This window comes from Pelodiscus sinensis, chromosome 2 (genome assembly GCF_052426305.1).
Source record: "Pelodiscus sinensis isolate ZL-2025 chromosome 2, ASM5242630v1, whole genome shotgun sequence".
In the NCBI taxonomy this organism is placed as follows: domain Eukaryota; kingdom Metazoa; phylum Chordata; order Testudines; family Trionychidae; genus Pelodiscus; species Pelodiscus sinensis.
Window position 1 is genome coordinate 51,412,639 of NC_143053.1, and position 13,651 is coordinate 51,426,289.

Genomic DNA, 13,651 nt, shown 5'->3' on the forward strand with positions numbered 1-13,651 from the left:
GCAAGTGGGGGTGGGGCAGGTGCGGGGGGGGGGGGGCAGATCCAGCGCTCGCGGCTTTTAAGCCAGGTCCATATTGGCTCCGGCTTCTGCTCCCCCTCCCCCCATGCAGAGGCGGCGCGGGCGGGCGCAGTTGATCAGATTAACCGGCAAGTCTCTCGGTTAACTGCATTCTCGGCTGCACGCGGCCCTCGTGACTCGCGCCCTGACAAGAAGGGGACACGTGGGGCTGCGGGTGCAGCCCTGCTGCCTTGCCCTGGGCCTTCGCCCGCGCGAAGAGTCACGAGCCCCTCCCTACGAGCCCGCGCAGCACCCGGGCCCCCGCCATTAGGTGAACGCCGGCTCCCCAAGGCAGCCGAGATGGCGGCGGCGCGCGAGGCGACGCTCTAGCCCGCGCTTCTCTATGGTTGCCCGCGAGTCCGCAGCCCGGGGAGGGTCAGAGGTCACGAGCCTGCCTCCGCACGGAAGCGACATGGCGACTCGCAGCTGGAGCCGCGCCGCCTCGCGGAGCCGCATCCGGCAGCTGCTAGGCGCGGTCAGGCGGGGCAGCAGCCATGGAGCCGGGGACTCGCCGGGCACGGACGTCTCGCCCCAGGAGCCGGAAAAACGGCCGAGCGGCTTCACCAGCGCCTTGGGAACCCGCCCGCGGCAGGTCAGAGCGCAGGAGGCGGCGGAACAGGGGAAAGCGGCACCCTGGCCACGTGACAAGGGGCGGCCGAGCTACTGGCAGCTGCTTGCCACGTGATGCGGGTCAGGGGCGTGGCCTCGTCTCTAGCGCTAGGCTGGGCGCGCGCCGCAAGGAGACCCTGAGGGCGCGCTCAAGCTGGCAGCGCCCCCTGCTGGCCGCGGCGCGCCCTGGCAGCCGGCGTGGGGGCCCAGCCGGCTCTGGCGTCACACCAGTGCAAAGCCCTTGGAGACGGGGGGAGGCGCGTGAGCCTGTTGTGGCGGGAGGGTGGCGTCTCGGGGGCTCCAGGGGCGGGTGGGCCGGCTTGGCACGTGCCAGGGGGCTGCTGAGCAGGGCAGGATGACAAGTTGGCAGAAATGTGCGTGGTGCCAAGCACCCTGGTGCTTCTGCGCCTCCCCCCCACCTGCCTCAGGCTCTGGCAGGGAATTTGGGCGTGGGCAGGGTGTCCTGCGGTCAGTCAGATTGTATGAGGGTTGCAGGCTCTGGCAGGGAGTTTAGGCACACCCCTCTGGCAGAGGCTCCTAAGCAGGGATCTCCCTGCGCTCCTACCTGCAGGCACTGCCCCCCCCCCCCAGCTTCCCATAGGATTATGGGGAATTCATGGTGGGAGCAACGAGCAAAGTCTGTCCCTCTTCCTGCCACAGGGATGTATTGGCAGCTGGGCCCAGCGAGCAGCAGGAAGCCATTCTAGCTCTGATAACCTGCTGGTTGTGACCTGGGGTTTTTTAAAATTGGCTGGGGGTGACAGGTGGGGGGGCGTCCAGGCCAGGAATATTCTTTGAGCTTGGGCACTGTGGGCCTTGGTTAATTGTGTGCCTTGATTTTTATTTTAGGGGTAAGATTTCCCAAATGATCTTTCCCAAATGATCTTTGGGGTACACTTGCTGGCCCCCACTTCTGCATTTATCATGTCATGGCTCCTTCCCCACTCTGGCATGATAAATGCAGAAGTGGGGGCCAGCAAGTGTACCCCAAAGCCTTATCTACCAGGCTTTGGTATTAAACTCCCCCCCAAAATCTTAAAAACCTAGATCTTGGGAATAAAACTTCCGCTGCCACTACCCAAATGTTGATAAAGAAATCAGGGGAAGGATCATTTGGGAAATCTTACCCCTAAAATAAAAAATCAAGGCACACAATTAACCACTGCCAGGTTAATAAAAAGAAAAGAAAGAACTTTTATTATTACAACAATGTTCCTGTTGCAAACATAATGACTAGATAGGGAGGTAACAAAATATACTCATGGAGAAACTCCATGGGCCTAGAACTTAGTTACAAAGAAAAGCCAAAACATCTTTTAAGTAGTGCCAGATCTCAGATCCCATGCCCAATCCATAAAACAATAAAACCTAACGAAACTACCTAAACTTTACCCTACTTACAGAAAATGAAGAATGGTGTCTTGGAGAGAGAGAGACATGCTTGTCCCTCTCTGTAGCTGCAGAGAACTCTGAGAGAGACAAAGGGGATAAAGGAACAAACCCAAATTCCTTTGTCCCAGTTTGAAAAATCCCACCTACGTTCCTATTGGTCACTCCACCTGGCTAGGTGTAGTTAACCCCTTAATCCCCAGGCTGCTGGCTAACCCTCATAATCATGACATGGCTCACCTACCAACATTTCCTATCTCACATCTTCGGAAGACAAGTCAGGATATATACTGACAATATGGTCTGTATGTTTTATATAACAAACAAGGTGGGGCATGATCCCTCGCTCTATGCATGGAAGCCATAACACTTTGGAACTGGTGCCTTACTCATGGTATCTCTATAAGCGCATACCATCTCCCTAGTGCCCTAAACACCACAGTTGATGCCCTAAGCAGAGCCCTACCACAAGATCAAAAGTGGAAGATTGACCGTTCAGTTCTAGCAGAGATATTTGAACAGTAGGGATATCCTCACATAGACCTATTTGCCAGCAGAACAAACAAAAAGTGCCTACTTTATTGTTTCAGGGCGGGCATGGGAAAGCACTCGGAGATGCTCTTAATCTTAAGTGGGATGATCATGTATTCTCTGCAGTCCCTCCCTTTCCCCTCTTCAACAGGGTACTCATCAAAATACGGAAGGACAAAGTGAGTGTTATCCTAATAGCACTTTGTCGGCCCCAGCAACTGTGGTTTCCCCTCCTGAACAGAATGACCCTACATTGCCAAATCACACTCCCATGCAACCCAAGCATACTATTCCAACCAAGAACCAAAGCTGTCCATCCACAATTTCTCATATTGTCTATTTGCTCCTGTTGATTCCTTAATAGGAAAAGAGATACCAGGTCCATATTTTACATTTAGGCAAAATCTTAGCACCTCAAACATTTATTTTAAAAAGTTTCAGAACGTAGCCATATTAGTCTGCAATGAGTAGTCTTGTGGCATGTTAGAGACTGAGTATATAGGCTCATGAGTTTTCATGGGTTGCAACTCATCCAATAAAGTGGGTTTTACCCACGAATGCTCATGATCCTATATATTTGTTAGTCTCTAAGGTGCCACAAGACTACTTGATTTATTTTAAAATTATTTACTAAAACACTTATGTATGCATATCTAGTTTTCAGCCCTTTACATTTAATGGAAAGTGAATTGTTGGAACCTAAAAACATAACAATCCCCCTCCTCCTACAACTTTTAAACAGACTCATCATAACCCTTATCATTTCACTTGTAACCACAAGGTGGAGGTAATTGAGCAAATAATCTTTTGTGGAAGGAGGCTAACTTTAGTTTTATTACAGGGGAGGGCGCCAGTTCTTTAAAGATATAGTAGAAAAAGTACAATACATTTGTGGAAATTTTGATCTAGTCACTCTTAAGACATATTAGTCTTGAAAATGTTATAATTGTGAGTAACTAAGGTTGAGATTTATCAACATGCCTAAGGGTCTTAAGAGCACAAGCCCCTTAGGCAGTGTTGAAAATCTCACCCTTAATCTTCAACATTTATTTTGATTTGTTCTTATTCATGAATATACATACGTTTTTATTGTATCTGTATATTGAATGGTTCTGTTGATTACCATTGCATTTCATTTGCTTGGCTGAGGTACAGATCTCCTGTTCTCTGTATTAGTGCATATTTCTATAAACATTTCAATTGTGTTATGTGTTTCTCCATCTAAAATTATGCTTTATGATACCTAAATCTTCTTGATCTGTAATATATTTTGCAGTTTCTGTATCTGCTGTAAAAAAAAAAAAAAAAGGGCTATTGTTATATTTTCCCTGAATGTGAAGATTTTTGACATCCATTTGAAGTTTTCTCTTCTGGATCTATGGTGATATTATAGTGATGATCTAACTTTTCTTCCTCTATAAATGAATTTTTTATGGAAAAACATAACATTTTTAATAATGATTACATTTGTAATATATTACAGACATTGTCTAACTTTAGAAAAATCTTTGCATATATATGTTAATCCCTTATTATGAGCACATACATATCAAAATAAATGTTGAGAGTAGACACTCATATTGGTAAATGTGCACTTCGTTTAATAGAATCCGGCAAACCGTGTGTTTCGGCTGCAGGGGAGAAAGTGAGTCATTATTTGGAACTTTCTGTAATGGAGTTTCTCCCTTTTTTGCCTAACTTACATAGGGAAATAATGAAAGAGCTCCTGCTTTCCACAGGAAGCAGATATTTGAGTTGACATATCACAGTAAGATGTTTTAAGCTTATGACGTTTGTGGGTCAGCCCCTTGTAGTTGTGGTAGCACTACTGCATGTAAACTGATGTCACTACTACAGTCAAATGATAAATGATTTACCTCACATTAAATTTATATAAAAGCAGCAGCTGTAGAGAGAGCATACTGAATTTAGATAAGGTCTAAAATGATACTTTAGGTTTGATCTGAGATAAGTTGTATTCTTTATTTTCAAAGGATAATTACTGTTTCAAAAAAGGATTACATGTAAATAATAGGCTCTTTTTCACGTAGGTACATCTTAACAATTGGGGACTATGACTTTCTTAGTACAGGCAGTCCCCGGGTTACGTACAAGATAGGGACTGTAGGTTTGTTCTTAAGTTGAATCTGTATGTAAGTCGGAACTGGCGTCCAGATTCAGCCGCTGCTGAAACTGATCAGTTTCAACAGCGGCTGAATCTGGACGCCAGTTCTGACTTACATACAGATTCAACTTAAGAACCCCAGGCATCCCCAAGTCACCTGCTGCTGAAACTCATCAGCGGCTGATTCCAGGAAGCCCGGGGCAGGGGCTTCCTGTAGTCAGCCACTGGTCAGTTTCAGCAGCGGCTGACTTGGGGACGCCTGGGGCAGAGCAGCTGGGGTGTTGCTGGGTTGGTCCAGTAGCGCCGCCGCTCCTCGGCGCTACTGGACCAACCCAGCAGCACCCAAGCTGCTCTGCCCCAGGCGTCCTGATTCAGCCGCTGCTGAAACTGACCAGCAGTGGCTGAATCAGGACGCCTGGGGCAGAGCAGCTGGGGTGCTGCCCGGTTGGTCCAGTAGCGCCCAGAGCGGCGCTACGGGACCAACTGGCAGCGCCCCAGCTGCTGTACCACAGGTGTCTGGAGCAAAGCCGCGGAGCAGGGGGGCAGCGGGACAGCCCAGACGCACCGTGGCTGTCCTGCTGCCCTCGGGCTCCGTGACTTTGCTCTGCTTTGCTCCCCATCCCCCTGGTCTGCAGACCAGGGGGACAGGGAGCAAAACGGCGGAACACGCGGCCAGCTGACAGCCCAGACGCATCTGGGCTGTCAGCTGGCCGCGCGCTCCGCGGCTTGGCTCTGCTTTGCCCCCCGTCCCTCTGGTCTGCAGACCAGGGGGACGGGGGGGAGGGGGGAAAGCAGAGCAAAGCAGAGCCAAGCCGCGGAGCACGTGGGCAGCGGACAGCCCTGTCCGCTGCCCGCGTGTTCCGCCGCTTTGCTTCCTCTCCCTGGTCTGCTGGAGACCAGGGAGAGGAAGGGCCCCGTTCGTAACTGCGGATCCGACATAAGTCGGATCCGTGTAACTCAGGGACTGCCTGTACTTAACATTTGGGTAAAAAGCAGGAAATTATAGACTTGAGTCCCTACTCTGTTTTGTAGTACTAAAATAAGTAAATACATTTTTCTCTACTGAATGTGTGGGGAAATAATAAATATATGTTTAGAATTACTATTTTTTCTGCTTAACATTTTCTCTCAAAACAGAGATATATATTAAACTAAAAGATTTATCCAGCTTCACTGGGATCTTTAACTCAATTTTTGTTCTTGCTAGTAGATTTGTGTGCCACAGGGGGGATGAGGGGTGGTATAAGGGCTGGAGCACCAGCACAGACTCCCAAATGCTCCATTGGAGCCCAAAACCTCGGGGGCCAAATCCAGGGCAACATCTGAGCCCCAGGCTTTAGCTTTTGTCTCTGCTATGCCCAGAGATCGACACTGTACCAATTGATCCGCCAGCTGTCGATTTATTGCATCTGCTTAGAGCACTTTCCCATCAACACTGGTACTCCACCAGGATGAGAAGAGTAGGGGGCATTGACTGTAGAGTGACTACTGTCAGCCTTACTGCACACAAGATGCCGCAATAAGTGCATTGACTTCGGCTGTGCTATTTACTAGGCTCTTAGAAGACATTTTGGGGTATATTAGAGCTAAATAACAGAACAGAACACTGAAGGTCAGGACTGCTGGCTCTAAACAAACGTTATGTAACAGCGGGAAACTTGGCTACACCCATGATAAGTGGACATGCAGCTAACTAAAACCATGCTGGAGCACGGATATTGCCAGAGAGTGCTGGACTAGAGAGGTTCAACCTGTATTGTTATACTATATTATTTTACTACCTCCATCTGTTTATTAAAATTGTTGTTGTGTCATTTCTGTTTTCCACAGTATTAAAGGACTACTTCTTTGTGTATCATTGTCTGTGAAAATGGAAAAAATTATACAATAAAGAAGTTTTGATTTAAAAAGAGGGTAATTCTGGAAAATATATTGTATACTATGTCAAACATAAAAATAAGGTAGCTGTCATTTAAAAGCTGCTCGTGATACTACTTTAATATCATAATAAGGAAAAAGGAAAATAATGTAAACAGCTAGACTGCTTCAGATATTTGTTCACAGCCGTGATACCCCCCCAAAACCAAAGCTCCCTCCTACACTGCAAAGCTATCATCCTCAGCCCTACTCTGGACCCCACACTCTAGTCAGATTATGTTGGATCGCAGGCATTGACAGTTTTCTTCAACTAGGTTCTGAGAAAAAAAAGTTTGAAAACCACTGCTGTAATGCAGTCTGTTTATCATTAAAGTATAACTCACAAATGTAGATTTTTCTGGTACATAACTGCTTTAAAAATAAAACTATTTAAAATTTTAGAGCCTATATGTCCACTCAGTCCTACTTCCTATTCAGCTAATCACCAAGATAAACAAGTTTGTTTATGGAACATAATGCTGCCTGCTTTGTATTTATGTCTCCTGAAACTGATTACAGTCGTTCGTTCACATGGCTGTTGTAGCTGGCATTGCAAGCTATTTATGCTAAACGTTTATATGCCCCTATATGCTTTAGCCACTATTCCAGATGACATACTTCCATGCTGATGATGCTAATTAAAAATGTTAATTAAATTTGTGACTATCTCCTTGCAGGAGATCATACATTTTTTGTCATAACTGTCTTAGATTATGATCCCAGCATGTTCATTTTAAAAACCCTTTCACAGCATTTTTCACAAAACGCAAAGAAGGTACTAGTTTAAGATTTCTAAAAATAGCTATAGCTCTTAACCCAAGGTTTAAGAATCTAAAATCTGAGAGGCACAAGATGTGGAGAGCATGCTTTCGATAGCCATAAAAAGAGCGATGCTCTCATGTGGAAACTACAGAACCTGAAACAGCAAATAAGAAAAACAATCATCCGTGCTGGTGGCATCAGACTCAAAAAATTAAAATGAACATTCATTGGACCACTCCACTTTGGATTGTTATCAAGCAGAGCATATCATCAGCTTGGACACATGGCCTCTGGAATGGTGGTTGAAGCATGAAGGGACAATTGAATGTTTAGTGCATCTGGTATATGAATATCTTGTGACCACCTGTTCTCTCTTTCAAGTGACATTGCAAATCAAAAGTGTGCATTCTTATCTCCTGCAAATTGTAATCAAATTTGGTTGTCTGAGTGGCTGAACAAGAAGTAGGACTGAATTGATTTGTAGGCTCTAAAGCAGTAGCTCTCAACCTATTTATTGTTGTGGGCCATGTAGGCAGTTGTCTCTGTTATGTGGGCTGCATCCACATAATATATATAGGTTGAACCTTTCTGGTCTGGGGCTCCCTGATCTGGCAAGATCCATGGTTTGACAGGATCATGGATGTTGCTGGACCAGTAAGCCCCTGGACTAGAGAGTGCCAACGTGATGAAATCTGGGGGTTGGAGCTAGCCAGGGAGCTAGGAGCCCAGCGGATCCCAAGGTTTGCAGAGCCCAGGGCTGGCTGTGGAGACCAGTGGTCGTCCTGGGCCTCACCATGAAGCTGTGTACTGGGACTGTGTACTGGCCCAGTGTCCCAAGGCTGGCCATGAAGCCGCATGTTGGGGCTGGCTGTGGAGCCCAGAGGCAGCCCTGGTGCAGCAGAGCCTGATGGAGTCTCCGGGGCAGAATTTCGCTTTCCATGACTCTGAAGTTCAGTGAGCTTTAAACAGGTTGGCAATAGCACTTGTAAATCAATAGTTTGGCACTGTGTATCTTGACACGTTCAGAATGCCCTGTCCTACCTATGCTGGAGATTTGCAGAAAGGAGTTGCTAGATGTGTAAAGGAATGCAGTGTGGGGAGGAGCAAAGAGAGACCCTCTCATGTAAACTTTTAGTAAGTGCATGCTTCAAAGGCACATCAGAGCAGAGCTTCCTCATGCACTTTTTATAAAGTGTGCAGCAACCTTTCCCTAAAGGCTTTTGTATCATCAGTATAAATGAGTTAGCCTGGAATACATGTGCAGCAAAGGCTACTTAGATGATTTACCTACATAGCAGATTTATTCTGCAAATGTGAGTAGTCAGAGCCTTAGTGAAAAATCTTTTGCAGAATAGTACTGCACATGTGCAGGAAGTGGTTTTGAAAAGCTACAATTCAGTAAAAATCAAAACTAAGTTGTGCCAAAACATGCAGATTACTCCTTCTCATTGAAGGATACTAAATTTCAACTTTCTTTCCTACTCTTTTTGGATATACAGTTTTTAACAAAATAAGAATAAGATTTTTTTAATAAGGGAAATATACATATTTTTACCCTTTTAGAACAGCTTTATTTTTAAATTTGGGGAAAAAAATCAGAGTCTAAACACAGACAAATTTAAACCCAAAGTATGTAAGTTTCAGATAGTTACAAAATGATTAGAATGCAGATACTTAAGCAGTCTCCATCATTAGCACTTGCTGTTACTCATGGTATAATTCTGAATGGATCATTTCTCGCTGTTTTTCTTTCCTTTGCTCACTATTTCCAAGGTTCCCTCACAGAATTTGATAGCCTATTGAAAATGTCTTAGTAAAAGTCTCATTTTCACTGTGTTTTTTTCAGTTTTGTGTTTTGTAATATTTACTGTAACTCTTCACTTACGGTTTTTTTGGGATTTTTTCTCCTTTTTTCTCTGAATTTTGGCATTCTTCCACAAAGTTTGCTTCCTTCACTGGAGTCATTTTGAAGACTTGTTAATGTTGAAATAAGCAAGAAAGAATAGTGCTCTCAAAAGGGCTGTTGATATTCATTATGCTAGCTGTTGTGTCATTTGAAAAACAATTTATAGTAGAGGAGATTAAAATGTATTACTAATTCATATCTTCTCAGAATTTTAAAAAAATAATTATAATAATAATAATAGCCAAAAATACATTGTGGCAGCTCTCATTTGTTGAAGAAAGTAAACTTGTGTACATGTAACATGTTTGCAGAAATGACCCATGACAAAGTTTTCTAAGAAGTAAGTTTTTATTTAGGGATGTGAAAGTTTAATGCGTTAACTAAGGGCAGGGATGGGCAATAATTTTTGGCCAGGGGCCACTTCAAAAATTATTGAAGTGGCCCCAGGCCTAATCCAGAAGGGATTGGGGCCAGAATGCTTCTGGGCTTCCCCACCCCCAGACCATAATTGGTCTGCGGGTGGGGGAGCTCTTATACACCCTCCTTCCCACTAGGCACCCATGCCCCTGGTAGGGTGGGAAGAGGCTTCACGCACTCCCCGCCCCCAGGCCCTGATTGGCCTGGGGGCGGGGAAAGCACAGGAAGACTCCTCCCACAGTGTGAGGAGCGTGTGGCACTTTGAAGTGCCACAGGCTCCTCACAGGGCCTGGACAGGGTGAAGGAAGCTTCATGCAGCTTCCCTACCCCCAGGTCCTGATTGGCCTGGGGTGGGGCAGGAGAGAGTCAGGGCCTCTGCGGGCCAGATCAACCCACTTGGCAGGCCAGATCTGACCTGTGGAGGCCCTTTTGCCCACCACATCTAAGGGTAAGGCTTACCAGTTAAGCCTCCTCATCTGCTGTGGGCAGGGGGCTGCTCTAGCTCTGCAGGGGTCCTGCTGCAGACAGGTGTAGCTGGAGCTGCTTCTGTCCGCAGTAGGCCAGGGCACCCTTCAGGCAGGGGCTGCTCTGATCAGGGGCTGCTATGACATCCCAGCTAGTGCAGCCCCTGGCTTTAGCATTCCAGCCCAGCATTCCCCACCCACGTATGACCCCTTTTAATCAGTTAGCTAGTTTAACAACATGTTTAACCGATTATCCAATTATATGAAATGTTATATCCCTATTTTAATACAATATTTTGTTGTGTGAAAATATCTTGTGTCCACCCATCTGTCTCTCAAATCCCATTCAAAACTCTCCCTTGTGACTTTTCAAGTCAGCATTTAATTGTTTTCACTGAGCTAATCACAGCTTTTCACTCTTTGTTTTTGATAAAACATCCTTTTATGACTTCTCAAATTATCCTGCTTTATAAAGTAACTTTATTAAATAAAACTTTTCTGTTTCAGCTTATACCTTAGTTGTTTTTAATTCCTGTTGGTAATGGTTTGTGCTCTCTACCATTATTTAATTGTATGGCATGAAGTAAAAAAAGTCTCTTGTTTTGTTTTGTTTTTTAAAAAGGTCAATCTTGTCTCTGTGGTTGCCCATCTTGGCTTCTATGTTGACTCCGTTGGGAAATACTATGAACTTTGATTGTGTGGAGTTATTTTATATCCCAGAAAAACCAAAGACCACTAACGAGGGATGACAAAGGACTACATACAATATGATGGGAAAAAATTACAAAACGTAGAGTGCTTTAAAAAAGTAAACACTGAGTATGTGCACTATTAGTTGTAACTATACAAGCAAAAAGTGGATTATAATTGAACATCTTATATGCTTAATAGGTAAATTTTACTCATAGCTATGTTTACTTTAAGTATTCACATGCTATCTAAAACTTGTGATTTGGTCTGTATCATTCAGGGTTGTAATGATTGACAGTCTTGTTGAAATTTCTGTTGTGTCCTCAGATTGATGTGAATATTTTGTGTATATTTTGATTTTATAAGCAATGTTGTGATTACAGTCCAAAATATAATTAGTCATAAGCTGAGTATTCAATGAGTGTGAAATCTTGAAAAACACTACATGTAATGACCACTAGTCAATTGCTTTGCTTTTTAGACCATTGGAATGCCAAGAAAGCATAGGTGGCTATAGTTTTGTCATTCATATTGAATGACAATATCTGGTAAAATAGAAAAAAAGATTGAATGCTTCTGGTCTGGTGATATTTGCAAATCAAGAGATTAACAACTAAATAAGTACTATTGAATAATGTAACGTGGATGACTTTGGTATAGTCCAGTGGTTCTTAATTCATGGTGCTCAGTCTGCATGTGGCCTAATTATTACGCATCTGTGGCCCAATTGTGTGCTAAAGGCCGCTAGGCTCTGTGGGCTTCAGGGTCAGGGGGTTCCAGCTGGGCTCTAGAGCTACTGATACAGGCAGCTGCATAGCTGGAGTCAAGGGGCCAGGACTCATAGCTTTCCCTGCAAGGTGGAGGTTCCAGGGCTGCCAGCTGGCCCCACAGGATCCCAGGTCTGGCCCTGCAATCTCTGGGATCTAAGGCTGCTGCCTGGCCCAACCCGCTCCGCCTATCCATTGCAGCTGCCTGGCCCCATGAGCTACAGGGAGCCAGGGTCAGCAGCTGGTGGCCAGCTCCGCAAAGTCAGGATTCCCGGGTCAGCAAGGCTGCTGCCCAGGTCCACGGCAGCCGGCAGGTCCCGCATGGTCAGGGGTCCTGGTTTGGTGGGGCTGCCTCCTGTTTCTGCGCAAAAGGGATCCAAGCAGGGTCCGGGGCTGCTGCCTGGCCCCACAGGATGCGGAAACTGGGGAATTTGGCTAGCTCTGCATGCTCTGGGGCAGCCAGCCTGCCCCATGCACACATGTATCTGGGGTAGGGGTTCAGACAACCACTGCTCTGCCACCTAGCCCCTACAGTCCAAGTTGCACATTGTGGGCTGCGTATGCAGGTCACAGTGATAAACTAGTTGAGAACTGCTCATACTGACAATAGAGTAGGGACTTAGAGAAGGCATGCTGCACTGAAAACACTGTAGGGCTATATGTAGGGCCATACCAAGTTTACAGTTGCAGTATTGCTACCCTTACTTCTGTGCTGCTGCTGACAGCACCACTGCCTTCAGAACTGCGCAACTGGAGAGCCGTGTCTGCTAGTTGGGATCCCATCTCTGAAGGCAGAGCTGCCACTAGTGGCAGCACAGAAGTAAGGGCAGCATGGTATGGAATTGCCACCCTTATCTTTATGCTGCTGCTGGTGGGGTACTGCCTTCAGACCTGGGCACTTGGTCAACAGCCACTGCTCGCTGGTGTGGCACAGGGACCTCTGCACCAGATCAATTTAGGGTGATTTGGAATATTTTAGGCTCTGTTTTCAATAAAGATGTTAAGCGTCCCTGAAACCAGAAGCTAGGGCCACGGACAACCTACTATATCTCTATCACCAGTGATTTTTCCCTTAAACAAATAACACTCAGACTCCAATTTAGGGCCAAACCATATATTGTAAATTTTGAGACAGCAACGCATGAAACTTACAACAACCAATACCTCAAGCCATCCCTAACCCAGAGAGAAAGAAGATAGAAAAGCCCCTAAAACAAGGTAGGAATATATATTGCAAACTCCCAGTAAGTGGAGGTGATTGTGGAACGATGACATTGCTCATGACCTTCAATCCGTCAGCTAATTAAAAGCTTCAGAGGAGGAACAATGAGGAGATCCCTTGAAGCACAATTGCATCACATACCTTGTTACTATATAACTTTTGGGTACATAACACTTCTGAGCCGTAGCAGGACCTATAACCATTTACCTGTCCACAGTAGGACTCTGGTCCCATAACATTAGACCAAAACAGAACAAAGTACATATAATTTACACTTTTATAACCTTTATGTTTACTTGTGACATTTACGCACACCCATTCGGACAAGATTTGTCCTTTTGCTACAATATTAATATAACAATGTAACTGTATAGGAAACAACTTATAACATAGTGTCAGCACAACACCCATGCACATTATGACATTACTAAGTATCATTCTTTGAATATGGTTACACATTTTGATCAGACAGTACAAAAGGAGTTTTTGTTTGCATCTTTCTCTTAGTACAGACATAGATGGTTAAAAATGCAACATATATTATTAAACAAAATTGTAATATAAAACATACAAACAAAGGATTTGAAACTAAAGATTGGATATTACCAAATCCCATAAAAATATCCCACCAATGATGAAGTTCACTCTCTTCATGAACTAATTTGGCAATATTCCATATACTATGGACAGCATGTTGTACCGTTATTCCTATTTTAGTTCCTTCATCTTCTAATTCTTTGATGTAACCTATCAATTTTTCATGATGAAGAAGTTCTTGAACCGCTCCTAGATCTG

The 13,651-nt window shown here is 45.0% G+C and overlaps 1 protein-coding gene across 1 annotated transcript in view; it reads left to right on the forward strand.

Moving 5' to 3' along the window:
- Positions 1 to 72: 72 nt before the first annotated feature.
- The window catches only part of MRPS28 (mitochondrial ribosomal protein S28), a 133,176-nt gene continuing 119,597 nt past the window's right edge, over positions 73 to 13,651 (forward strand). The window contains exon 1 of the mRNA XM_089776216.1: positions 73 to 649. Within this exon, the coding sequence (XP_089632342.1) occupies positions 401 to 649 (249 nt within the window). The 5' untranslated portion in view covers positions 73 to 400. The remainder of the gene's footprint in view (positions 650 to 13,651) is intronic.